Source organism: Heterodontus francisci, chromosome 12 (assembly GCF_036365525.1).
Source record: "Heterodontus francisci isolate sHetFra1 chromosome 12, sHetFra1.hap1, whole genome shotgun sequence".
NCBI lineage: Eukaryota > Metazoa > Chordata > Chondrichthyes > Heterodontiformes > Heterodontidae > Heterodontus > Heterodontus francisci.
In genome coordinates, this window is record NC_090382.1 from 109,159,692 (window position 1) to 109,174,922 (window position 15,231).

General features: G+C 45.2%; 1 protein-coding gene across 1 annotated transcript in view; it reads right to left on the reverse strand.

Annotated features, from left to right (window-relative positions):
• The window catches only part of apbb3 (amyloid beta (A4) precursor protein-binding, family B, member 3), a 122,785-nt gene extending 108,965 nt beyond the window's left edge, over positions 1–13,820 (reverse strand). Inside the window, exons 1-6 of the mRNA XM_068043110.1 lie at positions 13,690–13,820; positions 10,938–11,092; positions 9,331–9,503; positions 8,759–8,982; positions 6,949–7,004; positions 4,474–4,673 (exon numbers count right to left, since the gene is read on the reverse strand). Of these exons, the coding sequence (XP_067899211.1) occupies positions 4,474–4,673; positions 6,949–7,004; positions 8,759–8,982; positions 9,331–9,503; positions 10,938–11,092; positions 13,690–13,820 (939 nt within the window). The remainder of the gene's footprint in view (positions 1–4,473; positions 4,674–6,948; positions 7,005–8,758; positions 8,983–9,330; positions 9,504–10,937; positions 11,093–13,689) is intronic.
• Positions 13,821–15,231: the final 1,411 nt, after the last annotated feature.

Here is a 15,231-nt window from a genome sequence, read left to right on the forward strand (position 1 = left end):
ACACACTGACACTCACACTAACACACACACTCACACACACTGACAGTCACACTAACACACACTGTCACACACACTGACACTCACACTAACACACACACTAACACACACAGACAATCACACTAACACACTCTCACACACACTGACACTCACACTAACACACACTCTCACACACACTGACACTCACACTAACACACACACTCACACAAACTGACAGTCACACTAACACACACTGTCACACACACTGACACTCACACTAACACACACACTCACACACACTGACACTCACACTAACACACTCTCACACACACTGACATTCACACTAACACACTCTCACACACACTGACACTCACACTAACACACACTGACAGTCACACTAACACACACTCTCACACACACTGACACTCACACTAACACACACACTCACACACACTGACACTCACACTAACACACTCTCACACACACTGACACTCGCACTAACACACACACTCACACACTGACAGTCATACTAACACACACTCTCACACACACTGACACTCACACTAACACACACACTCACACACACTGACACTCACACTAACACACACACTGACAGTCACACTAACACACACACTGACACTCACACTAACACACACTCTCACACACACTGACACTCACACTAACACACTCTCACACACACTAACACACACACTCACACACACTGACAGTCACACTAACACACACACTCACACACACTGACACTCACACTAACACACACTAAAACACACACTGACATACACACTAACACACACACTGACACTCACAGTCACACACACTGACACTCACACTAACACACTCTCACACACACTAACACACACTAACACACACACTCACACACACTGACAGTCACACTAACACACACACTCACACACACTGACACTCACACTAACACACACACTCACACACACTGACACTCACACTAACACACACACTGACACTCACACTAACACACACTCTCACACACACTGACATTCACACTAACACACACACTGACACTCACACTAACACACACACTAACACACACACTCTCACACACTGACACTCACACTAACACACACACTCACACAAACACACACTCTCACACACACTGACACTCACACTAACACACACACTGACACTCACACTAACACACTCTCACACACACTGACACTCACACTAACACACACTGACACTCACACTAACACACACTCTCACACACACTGACACTCACACTAACACACACTCTCACACACACTGACATTCACACTAACACACACACTGACACTCACACTAACACACACACTAACACACACACTCACACACACTCACACACACACTCACACACACTGACACTCACACTAACACACACACTCACACACACTGACACTCACACTAACACACACTCTCACACACACTGACACTCACACTAACACACACTCACACTCACACTGACACACACTAACACACACACTAACACACACACTAACACACACACTCACACACACTCACACTAACACACACTCACACACTCTGACACTCACACTAACACACACTAACACACACACTGACATTCACACTAACACACACACTGACACTCACACTAACACACACACACTGACACTCACACTAACACACACTCTCACACACACTGACACTCACTAACACACACACTCACACAAACACACACTCTCACACACACTGACACTCACACTAACACACACACACTCACACACACTGACACTCACACTAACACACACACTGACACTCACACTAACACACTCTCACACACACTGACACTCACACTAACACACACTGACAGTCACACTAACACACACTCTCACACACACTGACACTCACACTAACACACACTCTCACACACACTGACACACTAACACACACACTCACACACACTGACACTCACACTAACACACACACTCACACACACTGACAGTCACACTAACACACACTGTCACACACACTGACACTCACACTAACACACACACTAACACACACAGACAATCACACTAACACACTCTCACACACACTGACACTCACACTAACACACACTCTCACACACACTGACACTCACACTAACACACACACTCACACAAACTGACAGTCACACTAACACACACTGTCACACACACTGACACTCACACTAACACACACACTCACACACACTGACACTCACACTAACACACTCTCACACACACTGACATTCACACTAACACACTCTCACACACACTGACACTCACACTAACACACACTGACAGTCACACTAACACACACTCTCACACACACTGACACTCACACTAACACACACACTCACACACACTGACACTCACACTAACACACTCTCACACACACTGACACTCGCACTAACACACACACTCACACACTGACAGTCATACTAACACACACTCTCACACACACTGACACTCACACTAACACACACACTCACACACACTGACACTCACACTAACACACACACTGACAGTCACACTAACACACACACTGACACTCACACTAACACACACTCTCACACACACTGACACTCACACTAACACACTCTCACACACACTAACACACACACTCACACACACTGACAGTCACACTAACACACACACTCACACACACTGACACTCACACTAACACACACTAAAACACACACTGACATACACACTAACACACACACTGACACTCACAGTCACACACACTGACACTCACACTAACACACTCTCACACACACTAACACACACTAACACACACACTCACACACACTGACAGTCACACTAACACACACACTCACACACACTGACACTCACACTAACACACACACTCACACACACTGACACTCACACTAACACACACACTGACACTCACACTAACACACACTCTCACACACACTGACATTCACACTAACACACACACTGACACTCACACTAACACACACACTAACACACACACTCACACACACTCACACACACACACACACACACTGACACTCACACTAACACACACACTCACACACACTGACACTCACACTAACACACACTCTCACACACACTGACACTCACACTAACACACACTAACACACACACTGACACTCACACTAACACACACTCTCACACACACTGACACTCACACTAACACACACACTCACACACACTGACACTCACACTAACACACACTTACACACACACACACTCACACTGACACACACTAACACACACACTAACACACACACTCACACTCACACTAACACACACTCACACACTCTGACACTCCACTAACACACACACTGACACTCACACTAACACACACACACTGACACTCACACTAACACACACACTCACACACACTGACACTCACACTAACACACTAACACACACACTGACACTCACACTAACACACACACTAACACACACACTGACACTCACACTAACACACACACTAACACACACTGACACTCACACGAACACACACACACTGACACTCACAATAACACACACTCTCACACACACTGACACTCACACTAACACACACACTCACACACACTGACACTCACACTAACACACACTCTCACACACACTGACACTCACACTAACACACACACTCACACACACTGACACTCACACTAACACACACACTCACACACACTGACACTCACACTAACACACACACTCACACACACTGACACTCACACTAACACACTAACACACACACTGACACTCACACTAACACACACACTAACACACACACTGACACTCACACTAACACACACACTAACACACACTGACACTCACACTAACACACACACACTGACACTCACAATAACACACACTCTCACACACACTGACACTCACACTAACACACACACTCACACACACTGACACTCACACTAACACACACTCTCACACACACTGACACTCACACTAACACACACACTCACACACACTGACACTCACACTAACACACACACTCACACACACTGACACTCACACTAACACACACTCTCACACACACTGACACTCACACTAACACACACACTCACACACACTGACACTCACACTAACACACACACTCACACACACTGACACTCACACTAACACACACACTCACACACACTGACACTCACACTAACACACACTCTCACACACACTGACACTCACACTAACACACACACTCACACACACTGACACTCACACTAACACACACACTCACACACACTGACACTCACACTAACACACACACTCACACACACTGACACTCACACTAACACACACTGACACTCACACTAACACACACACTCACACACACTGACACTCACACTAACACACACACTCACACACACTGACACTCACACTAACACACATGTGCACACATCCTGATGAGTAAAATGTGTTTCTTGCTCCAAAACGGCATCATGGCTCCTGTGATCTTGCCACTCTCTCTCACCTTGTATTCCAGGGTTGGTGACAGGGCTGTTGATAGTTTCTCTGAGCCCAGGCTGATATCTGAGCTGCGCGCTGGGTGCTGCCATTGGGTGGTGCCCGTTGGCACGTGCCAGTAGTATGTCCCGCTCGTGTCCCGGATTGTTCTCCATCCTGGGGGGAGGTCTTGGTCTATCTCCAGGGATTGATCATTCCACAGGTTGTCTGTAAACACACGATTGAAACAAAAACATGTAATGTTACCATCTAGAATGCACTGCCTGAAAGGGCAGTGGAAGCAGAAGAGGAATGGGATAGATTTTCAGGGAGATGGGGAAGGAGCAGGGGAGTGGATCTAATTGACTGGATGACAGCTCCAACAGCATGCAAGTAATTTGACACCATCCAGGACAAGGCAGCCTGGTGATCAGCACCCCATCCACCACCTTCAACATTCACTCCCTCCACCACCGGCACACAGTGGCAGCAGTGTATGGCAAAGCAAAAACCTGCCAAGGTTCCTTCAACTATGCCTTCCAAACCCGTCCACCTTGGTGGACAGGGGCAGCAGATGCATGGGAACATGAACAAGTTTCCCTCCAAGTCAGAGACCATCCTGGCCTCGAACCATATCGCCGTTTCTTCACTGTCGCTGGGTCAAAATCCTGGAACTTCCGCCCCTGCCCTCGCCCCCACCCGCTAACAGCACTGTGGATGGACCTACCCCACATGGACTGCAGCGGTTCAAGAAGGCAGCTCACCACCACCTTCTCAAGGGCAATTAGGAATGGGCAATAAAGGCTGGCCTAGCCAGCGATGCTCACATCCCCTGAATGAATGAGGGGAGACTGTGAGGCAGTGGTAATGTCTCTGAACTAGGAATCTAGAGGGCCAGGCTAATTCCCTGGAGACATGGGTTTGAATCCCACAATGGCAGCTGGTGGAATTTAACTTCACGTAAAAATCTGGAATTGAAAGCTCACCTCTGTATTGGTGCCATAAAATCAATTGTTGTAAAAACTAATGTCCTTTACCTGGTCTGGCCTACATGTGACTCCAGACCCACAACAATGTGGTTGACTCTTAACTGCCCTCTGAAATGGCCTAGCAAGCCACTCAGTTGTCAAGGGCAATTAGGGATGGGCAACAAATGCTGGACTTGCCAGCGACGCCCACATCCCATGAAAAAATAAAAAAAAGTAACTGGCAAAAAAAATCCGTGGGGAAATGGGGGAGAATGTATTTTACACAGTGAGTTGTTATGATCTGTTATGATCTGAAAGAGCATGGAAACAGATTCAATAATACATTTCAAGAGGAAATTAGATAAATATTTCAAAAGGTGGCAATTGCAGGGCTAGGGGAAAGAGGTGGCCATTGGGTAGAGGGGGAGTGGAATTAATTGAATAGCTCTTTCAAAACAGCCAGCTCAGGCCAAATGGGCTGAACAGCCTCTTTCTGTACCGTACAATTCTATGATGCGTTAGTGAAATTGGGACAACTGCCATCATCTAATGGTGATCTAAACACAACTTCAAGGTTGTCAGCGACAGATCAAAGGTTTCCATGGCAACACAATCAGCTCATGAGAATGCAGCTGGCACAAACCATGCACTTGATCAAGCCAGCAACTCATCAGCGTGTGACCCAGCACATCACTCTGAATTTGTGTAATGTAGATAACGATGAATTAGCACAGAATTATATTAATTTGCTAAGAGTACTGGATGAGCAGAAATTTCCTCCAATTAAATATTGGGAAGATTGAAAGTATCGTTTTCGGTCCCCGCTCCAAGATCTGTTCCCTAGCTACAGACTCCATCCCTCTCCCTGGAAACAGTCTGAGATTAAGCCAGTCTGTTCACAACCGCACTATCACATTTGACCCCGAGATAAGCTTCTGACCTCATATACGTGCCATCACTAAGACCCTTATTTCCGCCTCTGTAACATCACCCGATTTCATCCCTGTTTCAGCTCATCTGCTGCTGAAACCCTCATTCATGCCTTCGTCACCTCTAGACTTCACTATTCCAACACACTCCTGGCTACTCTCAGAAAATCTACCCTCCATAAACTTGAGGACATCCAAAACTCTACTGCCTGTGTCTTCCCTCACATCAAGTCTTGTTCCCCTAGCATCCCTGTGCTCGCTGATGTACATTGGCTCCAGGCCAAGCAACATCTTGATTTTAAAATTCCTATCCTTGTTTTCAAATCCCTCCATAGCCTCACCCCTCCCTATCTCTGTAATCTCCTCCAGCCCCACAACCCTCCCAGATATCTTCACTCCTCTAATTATTATCTCTTGAGCATGCCCAATTTTAGTTGCTTCACCATTGGTGGCCACCCCTTCAGTTGCCTCAGCCCCAAGCTCAAATATCCTCCCTCCGCCTCTCCGCCTCACTTTCCTACTTTAAGACACTCCTTAAAATCTACCTCTTTGACCAAGCTTTTTCTCATCTGACCTAATATCTCTTTATGTAGCTCGGTGACATACTTTGTTTTATAATGCTCCCATGAAGCACCTTGGAACGTTTTATTATATCAACGGTGCTATATAAATTAAAAATGTCGTTATTGTTAAGATATTTAGTGAGATGAACAGTCAGTTATTTAATTGGTGCACCATTGCAAACTTTTATCATTGTACTTTTTTTGATAAAAATTGGAAGATAAACCTAGTTCCAATGAAAGTCAGCAAATCAAACAGAGTAAGGAGACAAGATGAGGTAATTTGTGAGTAGGCCCCTATGTGCTCTACCCTATCATAGACACTACCCACCCATTTAATCTCCTCCCATAGCCCATGTAAACTCCACCATATCATGGACTCTACTCCACCCTATAATGACACCTACGATTAATCAACCAGATGGGGCCTGCCCAACACCTCGTGTAGCAACAGTACAATTTCTTTAGACTTGTTCCTTTTGAGCAGGTGGTGTCTGACACACATGCCAACCCATTGCCCTCCAAACTACGATACTGAGAAAATCTACCTCCACCCTGTAGACCTTCTGATTGATCAACATGGAGTGCACAACCTCTCCCCATGTGAACACACTGCAGTTGACTGAAGTGTCTGGATGTATTTGAAGCAGTGCCTAAAGGAAAGTCATATGGAAATGATCACATACAAGTAACAAAGCCATATTGGGGGAGAGCAGGATTAGCTAATGATGCCTAAATATACTAACAAACTGGCAGCATGGGCAGGCAAGTGGCAAATGAAGTTCAATATAGGCAAGTGTGAAATGATTCATTTTGGCAGGAGGACTGAGGAGGCCACTTATTTTTGGAAGCTAAGAAACTAAATAGACTCATCGAATGGGTGCAGCACAGAAGGAGGCCATTCAGCCCGTCATGTCCGTGCCAGCGCTCTGCAAGAGCAACTCAGCTAGTCCCACTCTCCTGCCTTTTCCCTGTAGCCCTGCAAATCTTTCTCTTCAGATCATTATCCAGTTCCCTTTTGGAAATCTCAATTAAACCTGCCTCCACCACACTCTCAGGTGGTGCACTCCAGATCCTGACCATTCACTGCTTAAAAAAGTCTTTCCTCATGTCGCCTATATATATAAACGGAGTTGAGGGGCAAAGAGAGCCGAGTGTAGAGACAGATAAGTCACTAAAAGTAGCAACATAAGTTGATAAAGCCATTAATCATGCAAATAAAGTACTGGGGTTCATTTCTGAGGAATAGAATGCAAAAGCATAGAACTTAAATTAAATTTATGTAGATTCTTGATTAAGCCACACTTGGAGTACTGACATTGTCCTCATCTGCATATTACAAAAAGGATATTGAAGAAAATACAGATTTACAGAATTTGGATGATGCAACTATCAGGAAAAATTGCACAGGTTAGATTTTATTTTCCTTTTGAAACAAGAAAACCAAGAGCAGAACATAAGGAATAGGAGCAGGATTATCCCATTCGGCCCCTCGAGCCTGCTCCGCATTCAATTAGATCAGCCTGATCTTTTGCCTCAATTCCACTTTCCTGCAACATCCTCATATCACCTGATTCCTTTAGTATCTAAAAATCTATTGATTTTTGAATATCGTCTTGAATATATTCAATGATTGAGCATCCTCAGTTCTCCGGGTAGAGAATTCCGAAGATTCACAACCCTCTGAATGAAGAAATTTATCCTCATTTCAGTCCTAAATGGCTGACCCTTTAACCTGAGACTATGACCTCTATTTCTGGGCTCTACAGGTAGGGGGAACATCCTCCAGACATCTAACCTGTCAAACCCCTCAAAAATTTCATTGTAGCAGCTGGAAGATGGTGGGAATGGCTGACTGGTGCAGGATAAAAGCATTGTGATTGCCGCCAGGATAGCAGGAATTCACCAACATGATACTCTGTGCATGGTGACACATCAACTGCACTTGCAGGGAGTGGAACCCTTTGCTGTTACGATACAACTCTCCATTAAGAGATGATGCCTGCAGAGCCCTCCTCCTCCTCTTCCTTCTGTGCACAACTTCCCCTCTCTGCCACCTCTGCTCCATCTCCCTGTCATGCTGCAATCCAAGAGGAACTGCAACTGTAGTCCCCGTGACTATGAGCAAGCTTTGTGCTCAGTGGCTTTCAAAATCCATCCTTGCAAAGATCCAGCACCACTCCCTTCTGGCTCAAGCAACTTGTGTGAACTCCTCCAACTACACTGAACACAGTACCTCCACTAACACTGCAGCAGCGAAAGAAAGTCAAAAGTACCTCACCTGAAAGTCCCATGTTAATGCTGTTAAACAGCGCTACTTGGGAGTCTCTCGTGCACATGTTCAGTACTCTGATGTCAGACTAACTGGCCTGTAGTTCCCTGTTTTCTCTCTCCCTCATTTCTTTAATAGCAGGGTTACATTTGCTACCTTCCAATCTGCAGGGTCCATTCTAAAATCCACCAAATTCTGGAAGATCAAAACCAATGCATCCATTATCTCTGCAGCCACCTCTTTTATAACCGTAGGATGCAGGATATCTGGCCTTAATAATTGTAAAACTGTTTTCACTTCTGGAGGGAGTCCAGAACAGTTGGGGGATGCTGGGCATAAACATATGATAATTACTAACTGACCAAATTAAGAATTTGGGAGGAACTTCTTTACAGGGAGGGGTGAGGATGTGGAACTCACTGTCGTATGGAACGGTTTAGTCGAACAGTGATGTATTTAAGGGGAGATCTGATCATACATGACGGAGAGGCAATAGGGGGAAGAAGTAATTAGAGTGGGAGGAGGCTCGTGTGAAATATGTAACACCAGCACAGGCCGACATTGACAAGTTGGGCCGAAGGGATTACATCTGTTATCATAACTCTAGATAATTCAATGCAGTTAAAGTTTAGGTGCAGATTGCTGGACTCAACATTTAGGATGCCTCATATGTGCTCGTAGATTTCCTCTTTTCAAAATCCTCCATGGCCTCAGCTCTCCCAATCTCTGAAACCTGCTCAAGCCCTCCAAGATATCTGCACTCCTCCAATTCTGGCCTCTTAACGCGTCCAATTTTCATCACTCCATCATTGGCGGCTGAGCCTTCAGCTGCCTGGGCCCTAAGTTCTGGAATTCCCTTCCTAAACTTCTCTGCCTCGCTCCTTAAGTCGCTCTTTAAAATCTACCTCTTTGACCAAGCTTTTGGTCGCCTATCCGAATATCTCCTTCTGTTGATTTTGTTTTTAAGTAGCTGCTGTGAAACGCCTTGAGATGTTTTTACTACATTAAAGGTGTTATGTAAATACAAGTTGTTGTTGTGTTGCTGGAGTTTAAGCAGATAAGGTGTTGCAGGCTAACAGCTGATGAGTTGTGTGCTGCTGGAAAGACCTTGCAGGACAAGCCCCCGCCCCCCAATTTACCCCTTCAGCTACCATTGATGACACAGGCCTGTTTATCAATCACCAACAGTGGCCCCTGGATTGTCCTGTTTGCTAGGGTTGACTTGGTTTTGAATTTCCATCTCCAAGTGGGAGCCACTTCAGCCTTAAACAAAAGGCACTCTCACCTGCCTGGGTCCATGTTTTTGGGGCCCTCGGCTGCCAGCTTCAAAAAAAAATAACATCAATGAGAGACTTGGAATAAATTTTTTAAGGTATATCGATCGTTCCGTAACTTGGGCAAAGCCCCAACAACACTCAAGAAGCACGACACCATCCAGGATAAAGCAGTTTGCTTGATCGCCAGTCTGTCCACCACATTAAACATCTGCTCCCTCCACCACCGACACACAGTGGCTGCAGTGTGTACTATCCACAGGATGCGCTGCAGCTGCTCACCAAGGCTCCTTTGAAACACGTCCCAAACCTGCAACCTCTACCACCTAGAAGGACAAAAGCAGCAGGAGAATAGGAACACCACCACCTCCAAGTTCTTTTCGGAGTCACACACACTACCCCAACTTGGAAAAATATCAACCGCTCTTTCATTGTCACTGTGTCAAAATGCTGGAACTCTCTCCCTAACAGCACTGTGGGTGTACCTACGGCACACAGACTGCAGCGGTTCAAGAAGGCAGCTCACCACCACCTTCTCAAGTGGCAACGTGTGGATGGGAAATAAATGGCCTAAATAGTGACGCCCACATCCTAATTTGTTTAAAAACTGTTGTGCAAAGAGTATAGTTGGAAGCAGTGGCATCCTGTGATTGAGAAATAGCCAAGTTATTGATTATAACTATTACGATGAGGATGATATTACAGTACACGGGCTAAAAATGGACCTACATCAATGGAACAGGCTGATCTCAGACTGGGGCTGGCTGAGAACGTGTGGCATGCCAAGTCATTTTAAACCCCATTGCATCCTGTTACAGTCATGATAAAATAGGAAACAGTAGTGATGTTCATGGGACAATATCACTTCTGTTGACCAAGCACAGAGACTGGAAGACTTTAACGGATCTATAACAGGACATCGTATGCATGTTGCTGCCAATGTCACGACTTTCAAATGCCCACCAAGAGGTTTAAAAAGTTGTACCCTGTTGTATTGTGAATCCTCTGCTGCTCTATACCCAGTTTCAATCAGCTTCCCAACCTTGAAACCTTCATAGGAAGAGGAGGAGGCTATTCAGTCCCTTATACCCATTCCACAATTCAATCAGATCATGGTTGATCTGCACCCTAATTCCATTCACCTGCCTTAGCTCCATATCTCTCGATACTCTTACCAAACAAAAATCTATCACAGTCTTGAAAGCTCCAATTGTCACAGAGCATCCAGAGCCTTATGGAGGACAGTGTTCCAGATCTCCACTACCCTTTTTGTGAAGACCTGCTTCCTGATTTTACCCCTGGCTCTCATTTTAAGATTATGCCCTCGTGTTCTAGACTCCCCCACCTAAGGAAATCGTTTCTCTGTATTTACCCTAACAAAAATCCCCTTTCTCATTTTTAACACCTCAATTAGATCACCCCTCAAACTTCTACACTCAAAGAAATACAAGACAAGTTTATGGACTTTGGTTTAAAAATGGAACCCTTTTGGTATCATTCTGGTGACTCTGCACTGCACCCACGCTGAGGCCAATATATTCTTGCTGAGGTGCATTGCCCTGAACTGAATGCAATTACGCCAGAGGAGGGTCTGAATAAGTCTCTGTACAACTGAAACATCACTTTTTCCCTTTTGTATTCCAGCCCCCCTTGAGATAAAGGCCAACATTCCACTCAGCTTTTTCATTACTTCAACCAGGCTTAATTCACCAACATATCCTCAGAGTTACATAGAAATGCAGAAACAGGCTATTAGATTTGCTATCCAGAATTGTCTCTGCAACTTCTTGAGGGGAGTAATGGCTCTAAAATCCCTCAGGGGATCTACCAGTAACTCCAGCTGAAATGGAGAAAATAGGAGAGACCCCATTAGGCCAGGTCACCACCAGTCTTCCAGTACTGAAGAGAAGCATCAGCCTAGACTTTGTGCTCAACTCTCTGGAGTGGGGCTTGAACCACAACCTCCTGAGTTCAAGGTAACTGTGCTACCCACTGAGCTACAGCTGACACCTTAAATGTGGCATGAAATCCAAGGCTTTGTCGGCCCCCTTAGTTGGACATCAAAGCTCCCATGGCACTATTTCGAAGAAGAGCAGGGGAGTTCTCCCCAGTTTCCTGGCCAATATTTATCCCTCAATCAACATCACTAAAGCAGATTATCCAACTGCTGTATCTGGGATCTTACTGTGTGCAAATTTGCTGCTGCATTCCCTGGATTAAAACAGCGACTAAACTTCAAAAAGTACTTCATTGGCTGTAAAGCACTATGGGACATCTTGAGGCGCTATAGAAATGCAAGTCTTTGTTTTTTTTTTCTTTTTAGTAAAACTGAGCTATCAGTCGTGAATTGGAGTTTGGGATGATTTAATTAATGAAAGTGCAGCAGTTTATAGGCATTAATTTTTTTTAATTTAACATCAGGATCATTACTCATAAAATAGGACAGTAGGAATGGGATTAATAGGCATGAATGTCAATAGGTAGGAAGAGATAGATGGCTAGATATAAAAGTCCATTATTATATACATCCCAATTGCAAGTGTCGGAAGTACAAAAAAAGAGATCAATTATCTCCTGCTCCTTACTTCTGAACTGGAGCCAAAAATTTACAAGCACCTGCCACTCAACGAATTTCCCTCAGTTACAACAATTAACCTCTAACTGTCATCAGCGTCACCTATTTACAGAAAATTGTGCCCTTAAAGGGCCAGGGAAGACAGAGCTGTGCCTTAGCAGCAGAATAAGACTTGGTGTATTACCTGAAATAATGCTCCCGTCATTATAAAACATCGTCCTAGAAATTCAATGGCGGTACCCATTTTTCAGGCATCTAGGCTTCCAATATGGCGGGAGCGTGCTCATTACACACCAGAAGTGTATCATATTAGTAAAAGCAGAGAAAGAGGCACCTAGGACCCACACTTGAAACAGCCATTAGGCTGTTTGCATATTCAAATCGGGGACACAACATCTGTTTGAGTCGCCCTTTCCAACATTGGACTGCCTTGAACGCAGTTCACCCAGAAAATGTGGCCTTCCTGTGGCCTAACCAATGGTCTTAAACAGACCACTGGAGACCACCCCCAAAAAGGCATGTTAAAAAAGTTACCTAAATGTGGAACTAGGAGCAGGAGTGTACCATCTCCCCTGGTTCTGATGCAGTGCCAAAGACCACTGTTGGCTCCCACACATACCCTCCTGATTGCTTCACTCCCTCCTGATCACACCCTCTCTCCTCTACCGATTGCCCCCTTCCTCCATATCGATCTCATGAAAATGAGATCCAAGGTCCAACATGAGGTGTGGTTTAGAGTCAGAGTCATTATAGTGCAGAAGAAGACCATTCGGCCCATTGAGTATATGCTGGTTCATGGTAGAGCAATTCAATCAGTCCCATTCCCCCCACTCTATCTCTGCAGCCCTACAAGTTTATTTCCCTCAAGTGCCTATCCAATTTCCTTTTGAAATCATTCATCATCTCTGTTTCCACCACCCTCGTAGGCAGCGAGTTCCAGGTCATTACCACGCGCTGCAGAAAAAAGTTCTCCCTCACTTTCCCCTCCCCTGTATCTCTTGCCCAAACCCTTAAATTTGTGTCCCCTATTCCTTGTACCACCAGCTAATGGGAACAGCTTTTCTTTGTCTACCTTATCTAAATCTGTCATAATCTTGTACACCTCTATCAAATCTCCCCTCAATCCCCTTTGCTCCAAGGAGAACAACCCCAGCTTCTCCAGCCTAACCTTGTAACTAAAATTGCTTATCCCTGGAATCATTCTCGTGAATCTCCTCTGCATTCTCACAAGGACGCTCTCATTCTTCCTAAAGTGTGGTGACCAGAACTGGACGCAATATTCCAGTTGTGGCCTGAGCAGAGCTTTATAAAGGTTCAGCATAACTTCCCTACTTTTGGATTCAATACCTCTATTTATGAAGCCCAAGATCCCTTATACTTTGCTCACTTACTCTCTCAATATGTCCTGCCACTTTCAAAGATCTATGCACATGGGTCCCCAGGTCCCTCTGTCCCTGCACACGCTTTAGAACTGTGCCATTATGTCTATATTGCATCTCCCTATCCCTTCCACCAAAATGCATCACCAGACACTTCTCCGTATTAAATTCCATCTGCCACTAGCCTGCTCGTTCTGCTGGCCTATCTATGTCCTGTTGCAGTCGATTGGTGTCATCCTCACTGTCTACCACACCTCCAAGTTTGGCATCATTGACAACTTTTCAAATTTTGCTCTATATTCTAATATATAAGTCATGGATAAATATGAAAAAAGCAGTGGTCCCAGCACAGACCCTTGGGGAACACCACTGTCTACCATCTTGCAGTTTGAAAAATAACGATTTACCATGACTTTGAGCCTTTTTTGAATTTGTTCATGTGATGTGAGCATCGCTGGCTAGGACAGCATTTATTGCCCATCCCTAATTGCCCTTGAGAAGGTGGTGGTGAGCTGCCTTCTTGAACCGCTGCAGTCCATTTGGGGTAGGTACACCCACAGTGCTGTTAGGAAGGGAGTTCCAGGATTTTGACCCAGCGACAGTGAAGGAACGATGATATAGTTCCAAGTCAGGATGGTGAATGGCTTGGAGGGGAACTTGCAGGTGGTGGTGTCCCCATGCATCTGCTGCCCTTGTCCTTCTAGGTGGTAGAGGCCGCGGGTTTGGAAGGTGCTATCGAAGGAGCCTTGGTGAGTTGCTGCAGTGCATCCTGTAGATGGTACACACGGCTGCCACCGTGTGTTGGTGGTGAAGGGAGTGAATGTTTAAG